The 24658-nt window shown below is 48.9% G+C and overlaps 1 protein-coding gene across 2 annotated transcripts in view; it reads right to left on the bottom strand.

The window, feature by feature from the left end:
* LOC129813215 (EMILIN-1-like) overlaps window positions 1-23300 on the bottom strand; it is a 101010-nt gene extending 77710 nt beyond the window's left edge. For both annotated transcript variants that reach the window (XM_055865495.1, XM_055865496.1), the window contains exon 1: window positions 22657-23300. In XM_055865495.1, coding sequence (XP_055721470.1) covers window positions 22657-22805 — 149 coding nt within the window. In that variant the 5' untranslated portion in view covers window positions 22806-23300. The remainder of the gene's footprint in view (window positions 1-22656) is intronic.
* Window positions 23301-24658: the final 1358 nt, after the last annotated feature.

Genomic DNA, 24658 nt, shown 5'->3' with positions numbered 1-24658 from the left:
GTGTCTGACCATTAGTAACCATGCCCTCAGGACACTGTGTCTGACCATTAGTAACCATGGTCTTGGCTCACTGTGCGTGATCATTAGTAACCATGCCCTCAGGACACTGTGTCTGACCATTAGTAACCATGCTCTTGGCTCACTGTGCCTGACCATTAGTAACCATGGTCTTGGCTCACTGTGCCTGACCATTAGTAACCATGCCCTCAGCACACTGTGTCTGACCATTAGTAACCATGCTCTTGGCTCACTGTGCGTGATCATTAGTAACCATGGTATTGGCTCACTGTGCCTGACCATTAGTAACCATGGTCTTGGCTCACTGTGCGTGATCATTAGTAACCATGGTCTTGGCTCACTGTGTCTGACCATTAGTAACCATGGTCTTAGCTCACTGTGCGTGATCATTAGTAACCATGCTCTCGGCTCACTGTGCGTGATCATTAGTAACCATGGTCTTGGCTCACTGTGCCTGACCATTAGTAACCATGCTCTCAGCACACTGTGTCTGACCATTAGTAACCATCTCCTCAGGACACTGTGTCTGACCATTAGTAACCATGCCCTTTGGCCACTGTGTCTGACCATTAGTAACCATGCTCTCAGCACACTGTGTCTGACCATTAGTAACCATGCCCTCAGGCCACTGTGTCTGACCATTAGTAACCATGCTCTCAGCACACTGTGTCTGACCATTAGTAACCATGCTCTCGGCTCACTGTGTCTGACCATTAGTAACCATGCCCTTAGGCCACTGTGTCTGACCATTAGTAACCATGCCCTCAGGACACTGTGTCTGACCATTAGTAACCATGCTCTCAACACACTGTGTCTGACCATTAGTAACCATGCCCTCAGGCCACTGTGTCTGACCATTAGTAACCATGCCCTCAGGCCACTGTGTCTGACCATTAGTAACCATGCCCTCAGGACACTGTGTCTGACCATTAGTAACCATGCTCTCAGCACACTGTGTCTGACCATTAGTAACCATGTCCTCAGGCCACTGTGTCTGACCATTAGTAACCATGCCCTCAGGCCACTGTGTCTGACCATTAGTAACCATGCCCTCAGGACACTGTGTCTGACCATTAGTAACCATGGTCTTGGCTCACTGTGCGTGATCATTAGTAACCATGCCCTCAGGACACTGTGTCTGACCATTAGTAACCATGCTCTCGGCTCACTGTGCGTGATCATTAGTAACCATGCCCTTAGGCCACTGTGTCTGACCATTAGTAACCATGCTCTTGGCTCACTGTGCGTGATCATTAGTAACCATGCCCTCAGGACACTGTGCGTGATCATTAGTAACCATGCCCTCAGGACACTGTGTCTGACCATTAGTAACCATGCCCTCAGGACACTGTGCCTGACCATTAGTAACCATGCCCTCAGGACACTGTGTCTGATCATTAGTAACCATGCCCTCAGCACACTGTGTCTGACCATTAGTAACCATGCCCTCAGCACACTGTGCGTGATCATTAGTAACCATGCTCTCGGGACACTGTGTCTGACCATTAGTAACCATGCCCTCAGGCCACTGTGTCTGACCATTAGTAACCATGCCCTCAGCACACTGTGTCTGACCATTAGTAACCATGCCCTCAGGCCACTGTGTCTGACCATTAGTAACCATGCTCTCAGCACACTGTGTCTGACCATTAGTAACCATGCTCTCAGGACACTGTGCCTGACCATTAGTAACCATGCCCTCAGCACACTGTGTCTGATCATTAGTAACCATGCCCTCAGCACACTGTGTCTGACCATTAGTAACCATGCCCTCAGCACACTGTGTCTGATCATTAGTAACATGTAGAACCCTGTCAGCAGCAGGGTAGGATCTGGACTGACGTTGTTCATACCTAGTCCCAGTTCACAGCATTGTCAATCAATTATTTTGTTATTTCTTCAAAGTAAGTAATCTTAGTACAATGATTGATATTTTTGGAAAAACACTTCAGTTCTTGGGGAATGTTAAGTGTTAATTTACAGTTTGTAAAGTGGACAGAAAATAATACCCTCTGTGAAAGTTACAAGACTTTAACTTCATCATTATCAAAAGGTGAATGCACACAGTTGAGAAGAAAGCTGTTTTGATAGCTAAAATATTTTTGGCAGAGCAGAGCATGAGAGTTGAGCAGAGGGCATTGAGAAGAGTTCTCTTTCAGACGCCCTGAGTATAAAAATCCCCGTTCCATGTGAGTGCTGCATTCTTTGATAAATGTGATTATGGTTTCTGTCTTTCCTTTAAAATACATATTTGATGCATGCGTCACGTGTCAAACCCCATCGAGTAGTCAATCACTCAGAAGACAGAAAAACAACATGTAGCACAGCGGGATAAAAAAATCCCCTTAACATGTCAATAGACTCCATTGACTGTATGAGTTCATCCATCGTCTGTAGGAGTTCCTCCATCGTCAGTAGGAGTTCCTCCATCGTCTGTAGGAGTTCCTCCATCTTCAGTAGGAGTTCCTCCATCGTCTGTAGGAGTTCCTCCATCGTCTGTAGGAGTTCCTCCATCGTCTGTAGGAGTTCCTCCATCTTCAGTAGGAGTTCCTCCATCGTCTGTAGGAGTTCCTCCATCGTCAGTAGGAGTTCCTCCATCGTCTGTAGGAGTTCCTCCATCGTCTGTAGGAGTTCCTCCATCGTCAGTAGGAGTTCCTCCATCGTCTGTAGGAGTTCCTCCATCGTCAGTAGGAGTTCCTCCATCGTCAGTAGGAGTTCCTCCATCGTCAGTAGGAGTTCCTCCATCGTCTGTAGGAGTTCCTCCATCGTCAGTAGGAGTTCCTCCATCGTCTGTAAGGGTTCCTCCATCGTCTGTAGGAGTTCCTCCATCGTCTGTAAGGGTTCCTCCATCGTCTGTAGGGGTTCATCCATCGTCTGTAAGGGTTCCTCCATCGTCTGTAAGGGTTCCTCCATCGTCTGTAAGGGTTCCTCCATCGTCTGTAGGAGTTCATCCATCGTCTGTAGGAGTTCATCCATCGTCTGTAGGAGTTCCTCCATCGTCTGTAGGGGTTCCTCCATCGTCAGTAGGGGTTCCTCCCAGCCATGACGTACTGTAGGGGTTCCCCCATCGTCTGTAGGAGTTCCTCCATCGTCTGTAGGAGTTCCTCCATCGTCTGTAGGAGTTCCTCCCAGCCATGACGTACTGTAGGGGTTCCCCCATCGTCTGTAGGAGTTCCTCCATCGTCTGTAGGAGTTCCTCCATCGTCTGTAAGGGTTCCTCCATCGTCAGTAGGAGTTCCTCCATCGTCTGTAGGAGTTCCTCCATCGTCAGTAGGAGTTCCTCCATCGTCTGTAAGGGTTCCTCCATCGTCTGTAGGAGTTCCTCCATCGTCTGTAAGGGTTCCTCCATCGTCTGTAAGGGTTCCTCCATCGTCTGTAAGGGTTCCTCCATCGTCTGTAAGGGTTCCTCCATCGTCTGTAGGAGTTCATCCATCGTCTGTAGGAGTTCCTCCATCGTCTGTAGGGGTTCTTCCATCGTCAGTAGGGGTTCCTCCCAGCCATGACGTACTGTAGGGGTTCCCCCATCGTCTGTAGGAGTTCCTCCATCGTCTGTAGGAGTTCCTCCATCGTCTGTAGGAGTTCCTCCCAGCCATGACGTACTGTAGGGGTTCCCCCATCGTCTGTAGGAGTTCCTCCATCGTCTGTAGGAGTTCCTCCATCGTCTGTAGGAGTTCCCCCATCGTCTGTAGCGGTTCCCCCATCATCTGTGGTAGCTAATTGTGCTTGCAACGCCAGGGTTTTTGGCTTGATTATTGGGAAAACCCTTACGTAAAATGTATATGCACGCATGACAGTAAGTCGCTTTGGATGAAAGCATCTGCTAAATGGCTATTATTATTATTATTAATTTTATATTATTGTAAAAGCGGCCACCCGGTCACTACTCCTATAGAAAATTTTTGAGCAGAACTGAAAAAGCGTGTGCGAGCAAGGAGGCCTACAAACCTAACTCAGTTACACCAGCTCTGTCAGGAGGAACGGGCCAAAATTCGCCAAACTTATTGTGGGAAGCTTGTTGAAGGCTTCCTGAAGCGTTTGACCCAAGTTAAACAATTTAAAGGCAATGCTAACAAATACTAATTGAGTGTATGTAAACTCTACTATTATTCTGACATTTTACATTCTTAAAATTAAGTGGTGATCCTAACTGACCTAAGGGATTTTTTTACTAGGATTAAATACTAGGAATTGTGAAAAACTGAGTTTAAATGTATTTGGCTAAGGTGTATGTAAACTTCCGACTTCAACTGTATGTGACTAATAGAATTTGATGTATAGCTGATGAAGGATGAGTTGCTGCATGAACACATAACGCAGGCTCTTCAACAGTAAGAGTACCGAGTGCCTTTTGTGCCCCTTTGATATTTTAAATAGAAATTGTGCACCTATATTAAATGAAGTGCCATTTTAATATAGACCACATGGAGAATTCAGTCAATCAAATTTTTTATATGGATAATGGCTCACATTTAATGTTATTCATTTATGGCTGTCGCTCATTCAAAGGTCAAACCTGTTACGTGAACTGAACTCTCGTTTTAAATATATTTTCCTAAAGAAATTGAACATCTAATAGTCAAATCACAGCGTAAAAGCAGGTGAGCTGGTTTGACTCTTTTTGGCCATTTAATGTTGGAAAAGTGAACGGGTCGACCCTGTTAACATAGAAAGGATAGAAATGATTTAGCAAAACTTTTTTGGCGTGAAGCTTGCATTTAATACACCCTTGCACACAAATCCAATCAACTTGTATTGATCCCATGCGCCAAATACAACTGGTGTAGACTTTACAGTGAAACATTTGCTCATGAACCTCTCCCAATGATGCATAGTAAAAAATAAAAAATGATAGTTACATTTAAAAAAAAATACCAACAGAAGAGGAATAAAATAAAATACACAAGGACGTGAATACACAGGAAGTACCATTACCAGATCAATGTGGAGCTAAATACAGGAAGTACCAGTACCAGATCAATGTGGAGCTAAATACAGGAAGTACCAGTACCAGATCAATGTGGAGCTAAATACAGGAAGTACCAGTACCAGATCAATGTGGAGCTAAATACAGAAAGTACCAGTACCAGATCAATGTGGAGCTATATACAGGAAGTACCAGTACCAGATCAATGTGGAGCTAAATACAGGAAGTACCAGTACCAGATCAATGTGGAGCTAAATACAGGAAGTACCAGTACCAGATCAATGTGGAGCTATGTACAGGGGGTAGCAGATCAATGTGGAGCTATATACAGGGAGTACCAGTACCAGATCAATGTGGAGCTAAATACAGGAAGTACCAGTACCAGATCAATGTGGAGCTAAATACAGGAAGTACCAGTACCAGATCAACTTGGAGCTATATACAGAGAGTACCAGATCAATGTGGAGCTATATACAGAGAGTACCAGTACCAGATCAATGTGGAGCTATGTACAGGGGGTACCAGTACCAGATCAATTTGCAGAGATGCAATGTACTTGAGGTAGATATGTACATAAAGGCAGGGTAAAGTGACTAGGCATCAGGCTAGATAATAATAAGGTATTTGAGGAAGATATGTACATGAAGGCAGGGTAAAGTGACTAGGCATCAGGATAGATAATAATAAGGTATTTGAGGTAGATATGTACATGAAGGCAGGGTAAAGTGACTAGGCAACAGGATAGATAATAATAAGGTATTTGAGGTAGATATGTACATGAAGGCAGGGTAAAGTGACTAGATATCAGGATAGATAATAATAAGAGTAAAATAAAGAACAGAGTAGCAGCAGCAAATGATGAGTGTAAAAGTGTGTGTGTTTCTATGTTTGTTTGTGCTGTGTCGGTATTTAGGAATGTGTGTGTGTGTGTGTGTGTGTGTGTGTGTGTGTGTGTGTGTGTGTGTGTGTGTGTGTGTGTGTGTGTGTGTGTGTGTGTGTGTGTGTGTGTGTGTGTGTGTGTGTGTGTGTGTGTGTGTGTGTGTGTGTGTGTGTGTGTGTGTGTGTGCGTATTTAGTGTTTGAATGTGTGAGGAATTTGTGTGGGAGTGACAGTGTAGTGTCTATGAGTGAGTGTGTATATGGTGTGTATATAAAGTCTAGTGAGTGTGTATATGGTGTGTATATAAAGTCTAGTGAGTGTGTATATGGTGTGTATATAAAGTCTAGTGAGTGTGTATATGGTGTGTATATAAAGTCTAGTGAGTGTGTATATGGTGTGTATATAAAGTCTAGTGAGTGTGTATATGGTGTGTATATAAAGTCTAGTGAGTGTGTATATGGTGTGTATATAAAGTCTAGTGAGTGTGTATATGGTGTGTATATAAAGTCTAGTGAGTGTGTATATGGTGTGTATATAAAGTCTAGTGAGTGTGTATGTGGTGTGTATATATAGTCTAGTGAGTGTGTATATGGTGTGTGTACATAAAGTCTAGTGAGTGTGTATATGGTGTGTGTATATAAAGTCTAGTGAGTGTGTATATGGTGTGTGTATATAAAGTCTAGTGAGTGTGTATATGGTGTGTGTATATAAAGTCTAATGAGTGTGTATATGTGGTGTGTATATAAAGTCTAGTGAGTGTGTATATGTGGTGTGTATATAAAGTCTAGTGAGTGTGTATATGGTGTGTATATAAAGTCTAGTGAGTGTGCGTAGGGTCAGTGCAGATAGTTGGTGCTTGGTGGGTCCCCTGCAGGACGGTTGAGCTAACGTAGGCTAATGCAATTAGCATGAAGTTGTATGTAACAACAACATTTCCCAGGACATAGACATATCTGATATTGGCAGAAAGCATAAATTCTTGTTAATCTAACTGCACTGTCCAATTTACAGAAGCTATTACAGTGAAATAATACCATGCTATTGTTTGAAGAGAGTCCAAAGTTATAAAGAAATTAGGCACATTTGGGCAGTCTTGATACAACATTTTGAACAGAAATGCAATGGTTCATTGGATCAGTCTAAAACTTTGCACAAACACTTCTGCCATCTAGTGGCCGAAATATAAACTGCACATGGGCTCGAATAATACATTACGGCCTTTCTCTTGCATTGAAAAAAAAAAATACAAAAAACGATTTTTTTTTTCTTTTGTATTATCTTTTACCAGATCTAATGTGTTATATTCTCCTACATTCCTTTCACATTTCCACAAACTTCAAAGTGTTTCCTTTCAAATGGTATCAAGAAAATACAGGCTTCAGGGCCTGAGCTACAGGCAGTTATATTTGGGTATGTCATTTTAACCTGTTTGGCGTGCAAGCCCGACGTCGGTACATTTATGACAACAGCCAGCTCAAAGTGCAGGGCGCGAAATTCAAAAGATTTTTTTTTTTTATATTTCACTTTCACACATTAACAAGTCCAATACAGCATATGAAAGGTACACATCTTGTGAATCCAGCCAACATGTCCGATTTTTAAAATGTTTTACAGGGAAGACAAAATATGTAAATCTATTAGCTAATCACGTTAGCAAAAGACACCACTTTTTTTACTATAACAGTTTATTACTCCATCAGTAGCTATCACAAATTCAACCAAATAAAGATATAAATAGCCACTAACCAAGAAACAACTTCATCAGATGACAGTCTGATAACATATTTATTGTATAGCATATGTTTTGTTCGAAAAATGTGCACATTTCAGCTACAATCAGAAATTGCACCGAAAGCAGCCATAATATTTACAGACACCAACGTCAAATACCTAATTACTCATCATAAAACATTTCTGAAAAATACATAGTGTACAGCAATTGAAAGACAGGCATCTTGTGATTCCAGACAATATTTCCGATTTATTAAATGTTTTACAGCGAAAACAAAATGTAGCGTTATATTAGCGTAGCCACAATAGCCAGAAACACTTGGGCGCCGACGACCAGTTCACATGCGCGACAGATATTAGAAATAGCATCATAAAATGTTTCTTACTTTTGGTGATCTTCCGTCAGAATGTTGGACAAGGTGTCCTTTGTCCAGAACAGTCGTTTGGATCTGGAACGGCAAATTTCCCTCCTCATTTAGCATGGGCACTTGCCAAGTGGCACGGATCTCTCCAACGTCAACAAAGTCAGAGAACGGAACACGGGAAAACTCCCGAAAAAATTTCAATAATCTGATTAAACTATATTGAAAAAACATACTTTACGATGATATGGTCACATGTATCAAATAAAATCCGAACCGGAGATAGTAGTCGTCCATAACGGCAGCTAAACAGAAGGCAATCCCACTGTCCAACTGGCGTTGCCAAGAGTACCGGAAATGAGGGACACGTCATACAAAGAGCTTGTATTCCAATTCAGAACAAGATGAACACAAAATTTCTTCTCTCACAGCCTCTTGACAACCAGGGGAAGGTCTATGAAGTGTACGCAGACTCTTCCGTTTCATGCCCATGTATAGGCAGGAAGTTGAACAGAGCATCGATTTCAGACATTCCACTTCCTGGTCAGGAGATGTGCTGGAGAATGAGTTCTGTTTCACTCAGAGAAATAATTCAAACGGTTTTAGAAACTAGAGAGTGTTTTCTATCCAATAGTAATAATAAGATGCATATTGTACGAGCAAGAATTGAGTACGAGGCCGTTTGAAATGGGCATCTTTTATCTGGCTACTCAATACTGCCCCTTGCAGCCATAAGAATTAAGCAAAAAAAATTGAAAATCGCCGATCCTTAAGAGGTTTTAATTGACTATATAGAAGTCTGGCTCAGGGGTAGAAGTGTCTCGGTGCCTGTTGATCCGAGAGACAATGCTCCGGTACCTTTTGCAGGACGGTAGCCGAGTGAAGAGTCTATGGCTTGCGTGGCTGGAGTCTTTGACATTTTTCCAGGCTGTTCCCTGACACCGCCTGATATAGAGATCCTGAATGGCAGGGAGCTCGGTCCCAGTGATGGGCTGGGCTGTCCGCATCACCCTTTATATCACTTTGCATTCAAGGGCGGTGGAATTCCCATACCAAGCGGTGATGCAGACAGTCAAGATGCTCTCGATGGTGCAGCTGTAGAACTTTATGAGGATCTGAGGACCCATGCTAATTATTTTCAGCCTCCTGAGGGGGGAAGAGGCACTCTTCATGTGCCCTCTTCATGACTGTGCTAGTGTATAGTGTGTGGACCATGTTAAGTCCTTAGTGATGTAGATGCCAAGGAGCTTGAAGCTCTCGACCCGCTCCACAACAGCCTTGTTGATGTGGAATGGGGGCATGCTCTCCCCTCTTTATCCTATAGTCCACGATCAGCTCCTTGGTCTTAGTGACTTTGAGGGAGAGGTTGTTGTCCTGGCACCACACTACTAAGTCCACCGTCGATGATGGTGTTGGAGTTGTGCACGGCCATGCGCATCGTGGGTTAACAGGGTGCGCAGGAGGGGCCCCTGAGAGTCAGTGTGGAGTAGGTGTTGTTGCCTACCCTCACCACTTTAGGCCGATCCGTCAGGACGTCCAGGATCCAGTTGCAGAGTGAGAGATTGAGTCCCAGGGTCCCTGGGTAGGTGATGAGCTTGGAGGGGACTATGGTGTTGAATACCAAGCCTCCATTCCTCCTTTCACAAGGGAATTTATGGCTGATTTAAATCGTCAACCCTGTTACGGTCAACTCTATTACTTTATTTGGCACGTAATAGGTTTTTCTTTAACCTCTTGAGATGGTAAAATGTTTTTGAGATGAGATGGTAAAATGTTGAACATCTTTATGACCGAATGTTAAGGTGAGTTACACTTCTCACGACGCACCGAATCGGTGGAACGACCCTACAGTCAATTCCCAAGCAAATCAAAGTGAGCTATGTAGCATATAGTTAATACACATTTAGTATGGGCTTGTGTGTTATTGTAGTGATAGGGCAGTGTTTCCCCAGCTTCAGTCCTCCAGTACGCCAACAGTACACATTCTTTTGTTGTAGATCCGGACAAAAAAAAACTGATTCAAGTCATTGAGGACTTGATGATTAATTGATATGTTGAATCAGTTGTGCTTTGTCCGGGGCTCATAGTGTGCTGTGTACTCAAGGACTGGAGTTGAGAAACACTGAGTCTGGGAACCAGGCCTTTCTAGCCGGTTTGAACTCTTTGTTATAACATATGTCAACTCCTACTGATGACGGGGGAACCCCTACTGATTACTGGGGAACCCCTACTGATGACGGGGAACCCCTACTGATGACGGGGAACCCCTACTGATGACGGGGAACCCCTACTGATGACGGGGAACTCCTACTGATGACGGGGAACCCCTACTGATGACGGGGAACCCCTACTGATGACGGGGAACCCCTACTGATGACCGGGGGAACTCCTACTGATGACGGGGAACCCCTACTGATGACGGGGAACCCCTACTGATGACGGGGAACTCCTACTGATGACCGGGGGAACTCCTACTGATGACGGGGAACCCCTACTGATGACGGGGAACCCCTACTGATGACGGGGGAACTCCTACTGATGACGGGGGAACTCCTACTGATGACGGGGGAACTCCTACTGATGACGGGGGAACCCCTACTGATGACCGGGGAACCCCTACTGATGACGGGGGAACCCCTACTGATGACGGGGAACCCCTACTGATGACGAGGAACCCCTACTAATGACCCGGGAACCCCTACTGATGACCGGGGGAACCCCTACTGATGACCGGGGGAACTCCTACTGATGACCGGGGGAACTCCTACTGATGACGAGGAACCCCTACTGATGACGGGGAACCCCTACTGATGACCAGGGGAACTCCTACTGATGACGGGGAACCCCTACTGATGACGAGGAACCCCTACTGATGACCGGGGAACCCCTACTGATGACGAGGAACCCCTACTAATGACCCGGGAACCCCTACTGATGACGGGGAACCCCTACTGATGACGAGGAACCCCTACTGATGACCGGGGAACCCCTACTGATGACGAGGAACCCCTACTAATGACCCGGGAACCCCTACTGATGACGGGGGAACCCCTACTGATGACGGGGAACACCTACTGATGACCGGGGAAACTCCTACTGATGACCGGGGGAACTCCTACTGATGACGGGGAACCCCTACTGATGACGAGGAACCCCTACTGATGACGAGGAACCCCTACTGATGACCGGGGGAACTCCTACTGATGACCGGGGGAACTCCTACTGATGACGGGGAACCCCTACTGATGACGGGGAACCCCTACTGATGACGGGGAACCCCTACTGATGACGGGGGAACCCCTACTGATGAAGGGGAACCCCTACTGATGACGGGGAACCCCTACTGATGAAGGGGGAACCCCTACTGATGACCGGGGGAATCCCTACTGATGACGGGGGAACTCCTACTGATGACGGGGAACCCCTACTGATGACGAGGAACCCCTACTGATGAGCCGGGAACCCCTACTGATGACGGGGGAACCCCTACTGATGACGAGGAACCCCTACTGATGACGGGGAACCCCTACTGATGAAGGGGGAACTCCTACTGATGGCGGTGGAATCCATACTGATGACGGGGGAACCCCTACTGATGACCGGGGAACCCCTACTGATGACGGGGGAACCCCTACTGATGACGGGGAACCCCTACTGATGACGGGGGAACCCCTACTGATGACCGGGGAACCCCTACTGATGACGGGGGAACCCCTACTGATGACGGGGTACCCCTACTGATGACCGGGGAACCCCTACTGATGACGGGGAACCCCTACTGATGACGGGGAACTCCTACTGATGACGGGGAACCCCTACTAATGACCCGGGAACCCCTACTGATGACCAGGGGAACTCCTACTGATGACGGGGAACCCCTACTGATGACCGGGGGAACTCCTACTGATGACGGGGGAACCCCTACTAAGGACCCGGGAACCCCTACTGATGACGGGGGAACTCCTACTGATGACGGGGGAACTCCTACTGATGACGGTGGAACCCCTACTGATGACGGTGGAATCACTACTGATGACGGGGGAACCCCTACTGATGACGGGGGAACCCCTACTGATGACCGGGAACCCCTACTGATGACGGGGAACTCCTACTGATGACGGGGGAACTCCTACTGATGACGGTGGAACCCCTACTGATGACGGTGGAACCACTACTGATGACGGGGGAACCCCTACTGATGACGGGGGAACCCCTACTGATGACGGGGGAACTCCTACTGATGACGGGGGAACTCCTACTGATGACGGGGGAACTCCTACTGATGACGGGGGAACTCCTACTGATGACGGGGGAACTCCTACTGATGACCGGGGAACCCCTACTGATGACGGGGGAACCCCTACTGATGACGGGGAACCCCTACTGATGACGGGGGAACCCCTACTGATGACCGGGGAACCCCTACTGATGACGGGGGAACCCCTACTGATGACGGGGAACCCCTACTGATGACCGGGGAACCCATACTGATGACCGGGAACCCCTACTGATGACGGGGAACCCCTACTGATGACCGGGGGAACCCCTACTGATGACGGGGAACCCTACTGATGACCGGGGGAACTCCTACTAATGACGGGGGTACCCCTACTGATGACGGGGGAACCCCTACTGATGACGGGGGAACCCCTACTGATGACGGGGGAAACCCTACTGATGACGGTGGAACCCCTACTGATGACGGTGGAATCACTACTGATGACGGGGGAACCCCTACTGATGACGGGGGAACCCCTACTGATGACGGGAACCCCTACTGATGACGGAGAACCCCTACTGATGACGGGGGAACCCCTACTGATGACGGGGAACCCCTACTGATGACCGGGGAACCCCTACTGATGACGGGGGAACTCCTACTGATGACGGGGAACTCCTACTGATGACGGGGGAACTCCTACTGATGACGGTGGAACCCCTACTGATGACGGTGGAATCACTACTGATGACGGGGGAACCCCTACTGATGACGGGGGAACCCCTACTGATGACGGGGGAACTCCTGCTGATGACGGGGGAACTCCTACTGATGACGGGGGAACTCCTACTGATTACGGTGGAACCCCTACTGATGACGGTGGAATCACTACTGATGACGGGGGAACCCCTACTGATGACGGGGGAACCCCTACTGATGACGGGGGAACTCCTGCTGATGACGGGGGAACTCCTACTGATGACGGGGGAACTCCTACTGATGACGGGGGAACCCCTACTAATGACCCGGGAACCCCTACTGATGACGGGGAACCCCTACTGATGACGAGGAACCCCTACTGATGACCGGGGAACCCCTACTGATGACGAGGAACCCCTACTAATGACCCGGGAACCCCTACTGATGACGGGGGAACCCCTACTGATGACGGGGAACCCCTACTGATGACCGGGGGAACTCCTACTGATGACCGGGGGAACTCCTACTGATGACGGGGAACCCCTACTGATGACGAGGAACCCCTACTGATGACGAGGAACCCCTACTGATGACCGGGGGAACTCCTACTGATGACCGGGGGAACTCCTACTGATGACCGGGGGAACTCCTACTGATGACCGGGAACCCCTACTGATGACGAGGAACCCCTACTGATGACGGGGAACCCCTACTGATGACGGGGAACCCCTACTGATGACGGGGGAACCCCTACTGATGAAGGGGAACCCCTACTGATGACGGGGAACCCCTACTGATGAAGGGGGAACCCCTACTGATGACCGGGGGAATCCCTACTGATGACGGGGGAACTCCTACTGATGACGGGGAACCCCTACTGATGACCCGGGAACCCCTACTGATGACGGGGGAACCCCTACTGATGACGAGGAACCCCTACTGATGACGGGGAACCCCTACTGATGAAGGGGGAACTCCTACTGATGGCGGTGGAACCCATACTGATGACGGGGGAACCCCTACTGATGACCGGGGAACCCCTACTGATGACGGGGGAACCCCTACTGATGACGGGGAACCCCTACTGATGACGGGGGAACCCCTGCTGATGACCGGGGAACCCCTACTGATGACGGGGGAACCCCTACTGATGACGGGGAACCCCTACTGATGACCGGGGAACCCCTACTGATGACGGGGAACCCCTACTGATGACGGGGAACTCCTACTGATGACGGGGAACCCCTACTGATGACCCGGGAACCCCTACTGATGACCAGGGGAACTCCTACTGATGACGGGGAACCCCTACTGATGACCGGGGGAACTCCTACTGATGACGGGGGAACCCCTACTAAGGACCCGGGAACCCCTACTGATGACGGGGGAACTCCTACTGATGACGGGGGAACTCCTACTGATGACGGTGGAACCCCTACTGATGACGGTGGAATCACTACTGATGACGGGGGAACCCCTACTGATGACGGGGGAACCCCTACTGATGACCGGGAACCCCTACTGATGACGGGGGAACTCCTACTGATGACGGGGAACTCCTACTGATGACGGGGGAACTCCTACTGATGACGGTGGAACCCCTACTGATGACGGTGGAATCACTACTGATGACGGGGGAACCCCTACTGATGACGGGGGAACCCCTACTGATGACGGGGGAACTCCTACTGATGACGGGAGAACTCCTACTGATGACGGGAGAACTCCTACTGATGACGGGGGAACTCCTACTGATGACGGGGGAACTCCTACTGATGACGGGGGAACTCCTACTGATGACCGGGGAACCCCTACTGATGACGGGGGAACCCCTACTGATGACGGGGAACCCCTACTGATGACGGGGGAACCCCTACTGATGACCGGGGAACCCCTACTGATGACGTGGGAACCCCTACTGATGACCGGGGAACCCCTACTGATGACGGGGGAACCCCTACTGATGACGGGGAACCCCTACTGATGACCGGGGAACCTCTACTGATGACCGGGAACCCCTACTGATGACGGGGAACCCCTACTGATGACGGGGAACCCCTACTGATGACCGGGGAACCCCTACTGATGACGGGGAATCCCTACTGATGACGGGGAACTCCTACTGATGACGGGGAACCCCTACTAATGACCCGGGAACCCCTACTGATGACCAGGGGAACTCCTACTGATGACGGGGAACCCCTACTGATGACCGGGGGAACTCCTACTGATGACGGGGGAACCCCTACTAAGGACCCGGGAACCCCTACTGATGACGGGGGAACTCCTACTGATGACGGGGGAACTCCTACTGATGACGGTGGAACCCCTACTGATGACGGTGGAATCACTACTGATGACGGGGGAACCCCTACTGATGACGGGGGAACCCCTACTGATGACCGGGAACCCCTACTGATGACGGGGGAACTCCTACTGATGACGGGGAACTCCTACTGATGACGGGGGAACTCCTACTGATGACGGTGGAACCCCTACTGATGACGGTGGAATCACTACTGATGACGGGGGAACCCCTACTGATGACGGGGGAACCCCTACTGATGACGGGGGAACTCCTACTGATGACGGGGGAACTCCTACTGATGACTGGGGAACTCCTACTGATGACGGGGGAACTCCTACTGATGACGGGGGAACTCCTACTGATGACCGGGGAACCCCTACTGATGACGGGGGAACCCCTACTGATGACGGGGAACCCCTACTGATGACGGGGGAACCCCTACTGATGACCGGGGAACCCCTACTGATGACGGGGGAACCCCTACTGATGACGGGGAACCCCTACTGATGACCGGGGAACCCCTACTGATGACCGGGAACCCCTACTGATGACGGGGAACCCTTACTGATGACCGGGGGAACCCCTACTGATGACGGGGAACCCTACTGATGACCGGGGGAACTCCTACTAATGACGGGGGAACCCCTACTGATGACGGGGGAACCCCTACTGATGACGGGGGAACCCCTACTGATGACGGGGGAAACCCTACTGATGACGGGGGAAACCCTACTGATGATGGTGGAACCCCTACTGATGACGGTGGAATCACTACTGATGACGGGGGAACCCCTACTGATGACGGGGGAACCCCTACTGATGACGGGGAACCCCTACTGATGACGGGGAACCCCTACTGATGACGGGGGAACCCCTACTGATGACGGGGAACCCCTACTGATGACCGGGGAACCCCTACTGATGACGGGGGAACTCCTACTGATGACGGGGAACTCCTACTGATGACGGGGGAACTCCTACTGATGACGGTGGAACCCCTACTGATGACGGTGGAATCACTACTGATGACGGGGGAACCCCTACTGATGACGGGGGAACCCCTACTGATGACGGGGGAACTCCTGCTGATGACGGGGGAACTCCTACTGATGACGGGGGAACTCCTACTGATGACGGTGGAACCCCTACTGATGACGGTAGAATCACTACTGATGACGGGGGAACCCCTACTGATGACGGGGAACCCCTACTGATGATGGGGGAACTCCTGCTGATGACGGGGAACTCCTACTGATGACGGGGGAACTCCTACTGATGACGGGGGAACCCCTACTAATGACCCGGGAACCCCTACTGATGACGGGGAACCCCTACTGATGACGAGGAACCCCTACTGATGACCGGGGAACCCCTACTGATGACGAGGAACCCCTACTAATGACCCGGGAACCCCTACTGATGACGGGGGAACCCCTACTGATGACGGGGAACCCCTACTGATGACCGGGGGAACTCCTACTGATGACCCGGGAACCCCTACTGATGACGGGGAACCCCTACTGATGACGAGGAACCCCTACTGATGACCGGGGAACCCCTACTGATGACGAGGAACCCCTACTAATGACCCGGGAACCCCTACTGATGACGGGGGAACCCCTACTGATGACGGGGAACCCCTACTGATGACCGGGGGAACTCCTACTGATGACCGGGGGAACTCCTACTGATGACGGGGAACCCCTACTGATGACGAGGAACCCCTACTGATGACGAGGAACCCCTACTGATGACCGGGGGAACTCCTACTGATGACCGGGGGAACTCCTACTGATGACGGGGAACCCCTACTGATGACGAGGAACCCCTACTGATGACGGGGAACCCCTACTGATGACGGGGGAACCCCTACTGATGAAGGGGAACCCCTACTGATGACGGGGAACCCCTACTGATGAAGGGGGAACCCCTACTGATGACCGGGGGAATCCCTACTGATGACGGGGGAACTCCTACTGATGACGGGGAACCCCTACTGATGACGAGGAACCCCTACTGATGACCCGGGAACCCCTACTGATGACGGGGGAACCCCTACTGATGACGAGGAACCCCTACTGATGACGGGGAACCCCTACTGATGAAGGGGGAACTCCTACTGATGGCGGTGGAACCCATACTGATGACGGGGGAACCCCTACTGATGACCGGGGAACCCCTACTGATGACGGGGGAACCCCTACTGATGACGGGGAACCCCTACTGATGACGGGGGAACCCCTACTGATGACCGGGGAACCCCTACTGATGACGGGGGAACCCCTACTGATGACGGGGAACCCCTACTGATGACCGGGGAACCCCTACTGATGACGGGGAACCCCTACTGATGACGGGGAACTCCTACTGATGACGGGGAACCCCTACTGATGACCCGGGAACCCCTACTGATGACCAGGGGAACTCCTACTGATGACGGGGAACCCCTACTGATGACCGGGGGAACTCCTACTGATGACGGGGGAACCCCTACTAAGGACCCGGGAACCCCTACTGATGACGGGGGAACTCCTACTGATGACGGGGGAACTCCTACTGATGACGGTGGAACCCCTACTGATGACGGTGGAATCACTACTGATGACGGCGGAACCCCTACTGATGACGGGGGAACCCCTACTGATGACCGGGAACCCCTACTGATGACGGGGGAACTCCTACTGATGACGGGGAACTCCTACTGATGACGGGGGAACTCCTACTGATGACGGTGGAACCCCTACTGATGACGGTGGAATCACTACTGATGACGGGGGAACCCCTACTGATGACGGGGGAACCCCTACTGATGACGGGGGAACTCCTACTGATGACGGGGGAACTCCTACTGATGACGGGGGAACTCCTACTGATGACGGGGGAACTCCTACTGATGACAGGGGAACTCCTACTGATGACCGGGGAACCCCTACTGATGACGGGGGAACCCCTACTGATGACGGGGAACCCCTACTGATGACGGGGGAACCCCTACTGATGACCGGGGAACCCCTACTGATGACGGGGGAACCCCTACTGATGACCGGGGAACCCCTACTGATGACCGGGAACCCCTACTGATGACGGGGAACCCCTACTGATGACCGGGGGAACCCCTACTGATGACGGGGAACCCCTACTGATGACCGGGGGAACTCCTACTAATGACGGGGGAACCCCTACTGATGACGGGGGAACCCCTACTGATGACGGGGGAACCCCTACTGATGACGGGGGAAACCCTACTGATGACGGTGGAACCCCTACTGATGACGGTGGAATCACTACTGATGACGGGGGAACCCCTACTGATGACGGGGAACCCCTACTGATGACGGGGAACCCCTACTGATGACGGGGGAACCCCTACTGATGACGGGGAACCCCTACTGATGACCGGGGAACCCCTACTGATGACGGGGGAACTCCTACTGATGACGGGGAACTCCTACTGATGACGGGGGAACTCCTACTGATGACGGTGGAACCCCTACTGATGACGGTGGAATCACTACTGATGACGGGGGAACCCCTACTGATGACGGGGGAACCCCTACTGATGACGGGGGAACTCCTGCTGATGACGGGGGAACTCCTACTGATGAAGGGGGAACTCCTACTGATGACGGGGGAACTCCTACTGATGACGGGGGAACTCCTACTGATGACGGGAAACCCCTACTGATGACGGGGAACTCCTACAGTACGTCATGGCTGGGAGGAACTCTTCCTTACGCTTCACCACACCCAACAGGCAATAACCTAAACATATATGTGGGTTGTTGTGTGTGTGTGTGTGTGTGTGTGTGTGTGTGTGTGTGTGTGTGTGTGTGTGTGTGTGTGTGTGTGTGTGTGTGTGTGTGTGTGTGTGTGTGTGTGTGTGTGTGTGTGTGTGTGTGTGTGTGTGTGTGTGTGTGTGTGAGACCCCAATTGTTTCCATGCCAATAAAGCCCTCGCATTGAATTGAAAGGGATGGAGAGAGAAAGGGGGAGGGAGTGGGGACATCGAGGGACAGCGAAAGAGAGGATTTGTGTGTGTGTGTGTGTGTGAGTGTGAGCGTGTGGATGAGCGTGTCTTTGTGTGCGTGAGTGTGTGCGTGAGTGTGTGCACGTGTGATTCACTGGTGTTACTAGACACTATGATTCCTCCCTAGAGTTCCTGTAAGCTCCCTCAGTGAGTGTGAGGGGAGATGCTGTTTTCATGGAACATTTGGATGAGGGAAGGACTGCTCATCTGTGTTACATTTAGTCTCACTCTCAGCGACACAGACACAGAGACAGAGACAGAGACAGAGACAGAGACAGAGACAGAGACAGAGACAGAGACAGAGACAGAGACAGAGACAGAGACAGAGACACAGACAGAGACACAGACAGAGACACAGACACAGACACAGACACAGACACAGACACAGACACAGACAGACACAGACACAGACACAGACAGACAGACAGACAGACAGACAGACAGACAGACAGACAGACCTTCCATAACAAAGCCATCACCTACAGAGAGATTAACCTGGAGAAGAGTCCACTAAGCAAGCTATTTATTTAAAAAAATGTAAATAGAAAAAAAAGATGTAAATGTAGGACAAAACACACATCATGACAAGAGAGACAACACACCACTACATGAAGAGAGACCTACGCCAACAACATAGCAAGGCAGCAACACATTACAACACAGCATGGTAGCAACACAACATGGTACAAACATTATTGGGCACAGACAACAGCACAAAGGGCAAGAAGGTTGAGACATCAACACATCACGCAAAGCAACCACTACTGTCAGTAATAGTGTCCATGATTGAGTCTTGAATGAAAATATTGAGATAAATCATGATTACTAGACACATTGGGGGAAAAAATACCAAAAAACTGCGCAAACTAGAATGCTAGAATACCTGACCATTGTGACTGACCCAAACTTTAGGAAAGCTTTGAGTATGTACAGACTCAGTAAGAATAGCCTTCAACCAGCTGTATAAGGCCTTTAGAAAACAAGAAAATGTTCATTCAGAGGCGGCGCTCCTATTGGCCGGGGACTTTAATCCGTTTTACCTCATTTCTACGAGCAGGTTACATGTCCAACCAGAGGGATAAAAACTCTAGACCACCTTTACTCCACACAGAGATATATACAAAACTATCCCTCGCCCTCCACTTGGCAAATCTGACCATAATTCTATCCTCCCGATTCCTGCTTACAAGCAAAAACTAAAGCAGGAAGTACCAGTGACTCGCTCAATACGGATGTGGTCAGATGACGCAGATGCTAAACTACAGGACTGTTTTGCACAGACTGGAATGTGTTCCAGGGTTCTTCCGATGGCATTGAGGAGTACACCAAATCAGTCACTGGCTTCATCAGTAAGTGCATCGATGACATCGTCCCCACAGTGACCGTACGTACACACCCCAACCAGAAGCCATGGATTACAGACAACATCCTCACTGAGCAAAAGGGCAGAGCTGCTGCTTTCAAGGAGCGGGACTCCAACTCTGACGCTTATAAGAAATCCCGCAATGCCCTCCGACGAACCATTAAACAGGCAAAGTGTCAATGCAGGACTACGATTGAATCCTACAACACTGGCTCCGAAGCTCGTCGGATGTGGCAGGGCTTGCAAACTATTACGGACTACAAAGGGAAGCACAGCCGCGAGCTGCCCAGTGACACGAGCCTACCAGACGAGCTAATTAACGTCTATGCGCACGTTGAGGCAAACACTGAAGCATGCACGCTCTCCGTAGCCGATGTGAGTAAGAACTTTAAGCAGGTCAACATTCAAAATGCCGCGGGCCAGATGGATTACCAGGACGTGTGCTCCGAGCATGCGCTGACCAACTGGCAAGTGTCTTCACTGACATTTTCAACCTGTCCCTGACCGAGTCTGTAATACCAACAACTTTAAAGCAGGCCACTATAGTCCCTGTACCCAAGAACACCAAGGTAAGCTGCCTAAAAGACTACTGACACGTGGCACACACGTCTGTAGTCATGACGTGCTTTGAAAGGCTGGTCATGGCTCACGTCAACACCATCAGAAACACTGGACCAACTACCCGCCCCAATAGATCCACGGACGACACAATATCCTCTGCGCTCCACACTGCCCTTTCCCACCTGGACAAGAGGAACACTTATGTGAGAATGCTATTCATTGACTACAGCTCAGCGTTCAACAGCACAGTGCCCTCAAAGATCATCACTAAGCTAAGGACCCTGGGACTAAACACCTCCCTCTGCAACTGGATCCTGGACTACCTGACAGGCCACCCCCTGGTGGTAAGGGTAGGTAACATCACATTTGCCAAGCTGGGACTGACACAAAATGAAGGAAACTTTGACTATGTACAGACTCAGTGGGCAAAGCCTTGCTATTGAGAAAGGATGCCGTAGTCAGATCTGGCTCTCAAGAGAAGACAGGCAATGTGCACAATGCCCACAAAATGTTGTGGAAACAGAGCTGTACATCCTAACCTCCTGCCAAATGTATGACCATATTAGAGAAACATATTTCCCTCAGATTCCACAGACCCACAAAGAATTCGAAAACAAATCAAAATTTGATAAACTCCTATATATATATATATATATTGGGTGAAATACCACAATGTGCCATCACAGCAGCAAGATGTGTGACCTGTTGCCACAAGAAAAGGGCAACCAGTGAAGAACAAACGCCATTGTAAATATAACCTATTTTTACATTTATTTAATTTCCCTTTTGTACTATAACTATTTGCACATCATTACAACTGTGTATATAGACATAATATGACATTTGAAATGTCTTTATTCTTTTGGAACTTTTGTGAGTGTAATGTTCACTGTTATTTTTTCATTGTTTCTTTCACTTTTGTTTATTATCAATTTCACTTGCTTTGGCAATGTAAACATGTTTCCCATGACAATAAAGCCCCTTGAATTGAATTGAATTGAATTGAATTGAATTGAAGAGAGAGAGAGAGAGAGAGAGAGAGAGAGAGAGAGAGAGAGAGAGAGAGAGAGAGAGAGAGAGAGAGAGAGAGAGAGAGAGAGAGAGAGAGAGAGAGAGAGAGACAGAGAGACAGAGAGACAGAGAGACAGAGAGACAGAGAGACAGAGAGACAGAGAGACAGAGAGACAGAGACTATTCCAGCGAACTCTCTTTGATGTTTATAGTTTAGACAACATGGGAGAGAAAAGAAAGGAGTGCCTTAGTAGTAAAACATATAATAGTCCAGTTTCTTAGAGAATAACGGGTCTGGGTCATTTAAACACAAACTAATGTTTTTTTAACACTGGTTTCCTTTATCGTGTTACACCTGCACTTCAAATGAGACACACATGTTTAGCCTGCTCCTTTCACCAAGTTGGCATCCTTCGCTGAGTAATCAGCTTTGACATAGTCAATGCATCAGCATCAGCTTCTCCCAGATGTTTGGTATACCGTTTGACATCAGAGTGAGTGAGGTCAGTGCGTTGTGTGTTTGTTTGTGTCTGTGTGTCTTTGTGTGTGTATTACCTGTGTCTGCTTGCCGCCCGGACGCCGTTCTGTGGCAGCGCCTGGGTCTGTCCGGAGTAGAGATTATACCGCTGTGGGTACGAAGCACCCCGAACTTCCCCGAACCATGTCAATACCCACAGGAAAATAAACATAACTGGTCCCGCCATTCCTCCACACGAAACAACAAAACCTAACTTTTAAGTGAAACTCTTAAATAATCCTCCCGTTTGTTAATGAACTTTTATTCCACACGAATAGCGGAGAAGTAAATTCCGATCAGCCGTGATGCACTGTCCCTCTCCAGAGTCGGGTAAGTCCATACTATCGACCCATAGTTAGGCTACAGCGGGATGTGAGACAGTATCTCCAACCCGTCTTCACTTCAACATTGATACTATAGTCCTCTGATTGATAGCACTTATATTGCTTTCAATGATGTCCAAAAGCAGCTGCTATTCACTTTATAATTCTTGTAAATGTGCCAAGACACTCCGAGGCGGATCTGTGAGCCTGCTGTTGTTTTTCCCGACGTTCAAATAAGCTACAGTTTCCGAGAAAAAGTTTAAGCTTTTAGTAAGTTAGTTATTGCGAAGCAAAGAAGGAAGCTGGAGTTTCAAGCGCAGCAGAATTGGAATGACTATGCTCCCCCTGACCAAGTTCCCCTTCTCTCTCCTTCTTCCCTCCCTCCTTTAGTGCGTTGCCCGACCCCTCCCTAGGCTACATATCCAGCACATACGCATATTTTGCACAGATCTAGGACCAGCGTAAACTCCCCAAATTGAGGTCAGCGGAAATTCTACATTGACATTAGATCAGTGTCTGGGAACATGTTGGGCTAATTCAACTCCCGAATGAGAACATCGTCTATATTTACTGTCACTTATCTGACCGCAGCACCGGTATACAGTATCTGCTCTTGGACAAACGGATGAGTGTTCTTGAAAAATAACTGAGGAGTTAGGTGTGTTTAGCTAGGGATGTCTTTGAAAAAGTCTCTGTGGAAAAGAGACTGGGAAGTTGATTACATACACTTACTTTCCAGTTGCAATCCTACTTTCTGCACAGAATATACAGTTGAAGTCGGAAGTTTACATAAACTTAGGTTGGAGTCATTAAAACTTGTTTTTCAACCACTCCACAAATTTCTTGTTAACAATATATAGTTTTGGCAAGTCGGTTAGGATATCTACTTTGTGCATGACACAAGTAATTTGTCCAACAATTGTTTACAGACAGATTATTTCACTTATAATTCACTATATAACAATTCCAGTTGGTCGGAAGTTTACATACACTAAATTGACTGTGCCTTTAAACAGCTTGGAAAAATCCAGAAAATTATGTCATGGCTTTAGAAGCTTCTGATAGGCTGACATCATTTGAGTCAATTGGGGGTGTACCTGTGGATGTATTTCAAGGTCAACCTTCAAACTCAGTGCCTCTTTGCTTGATATCATGGGAAAATCAAAAGAGATGAGCCGAGACCTCAGAAAAAAATTGTAGACCTCCACAAGTCTGGTTCATCCTTGGGAGCAATTTCCAAACGCCTGAAGGTACCACATTCATCTGTACTACAATAGTACGCAAGTTTAATCGCTCTGGGGTAGGGGGCAGTATTTTGACATCCGGATTAAAAGTGTGTCCAAAGTAAACTGCCTGTTACTCAGGCCCAGAAACTAGGATATGCATATAATTGGTAGATTTGGATAGAAAACTCTAAAAGGTTCCCAAACCCTGATTTTTATTGAGTATTTCTGTTTTTTGAATTTGGCGCTCTGCAATTTCACTGGATGTTGGCCAGGTGGGACGGTAGCGTCCCACATACCCTAGAGAGGATAAACACCATGGGACCACGCAGCCATCATACCGCTCAGGAAAGAGACACGTTCTGTCTGCTAGAGATGTACGTACTTTGGTGCGAAAAGTGCAAATCAATCCCAGAACAAAAACAAAGGACCTTGTGAAGATGCTGGAGGAAACAGGTACAAAAGTCTATATATCCACAGTAAAACGAATCCTA

Source organism: Salvelinus fontinalis, chromosome 16 (assembly GCF_029448725.1).
Source record: "Salvelinus fontinalis isolate EN_2023a chromosome 16, ASM2944872v1, whole genome shotgun sequence".
In the NCBI taxonomy this organism is placed as follows: Eukaryota; Metazoa; Chordata; class Actinopteri; order Salmoniformes; family Salmonidae; genus Salvelinus; species Salvelinus fontinalis.
Note: the sequence above shows the minus strand (reverse complement) of the source record. Positions and strands in the feature narration are given on the sequence as shown.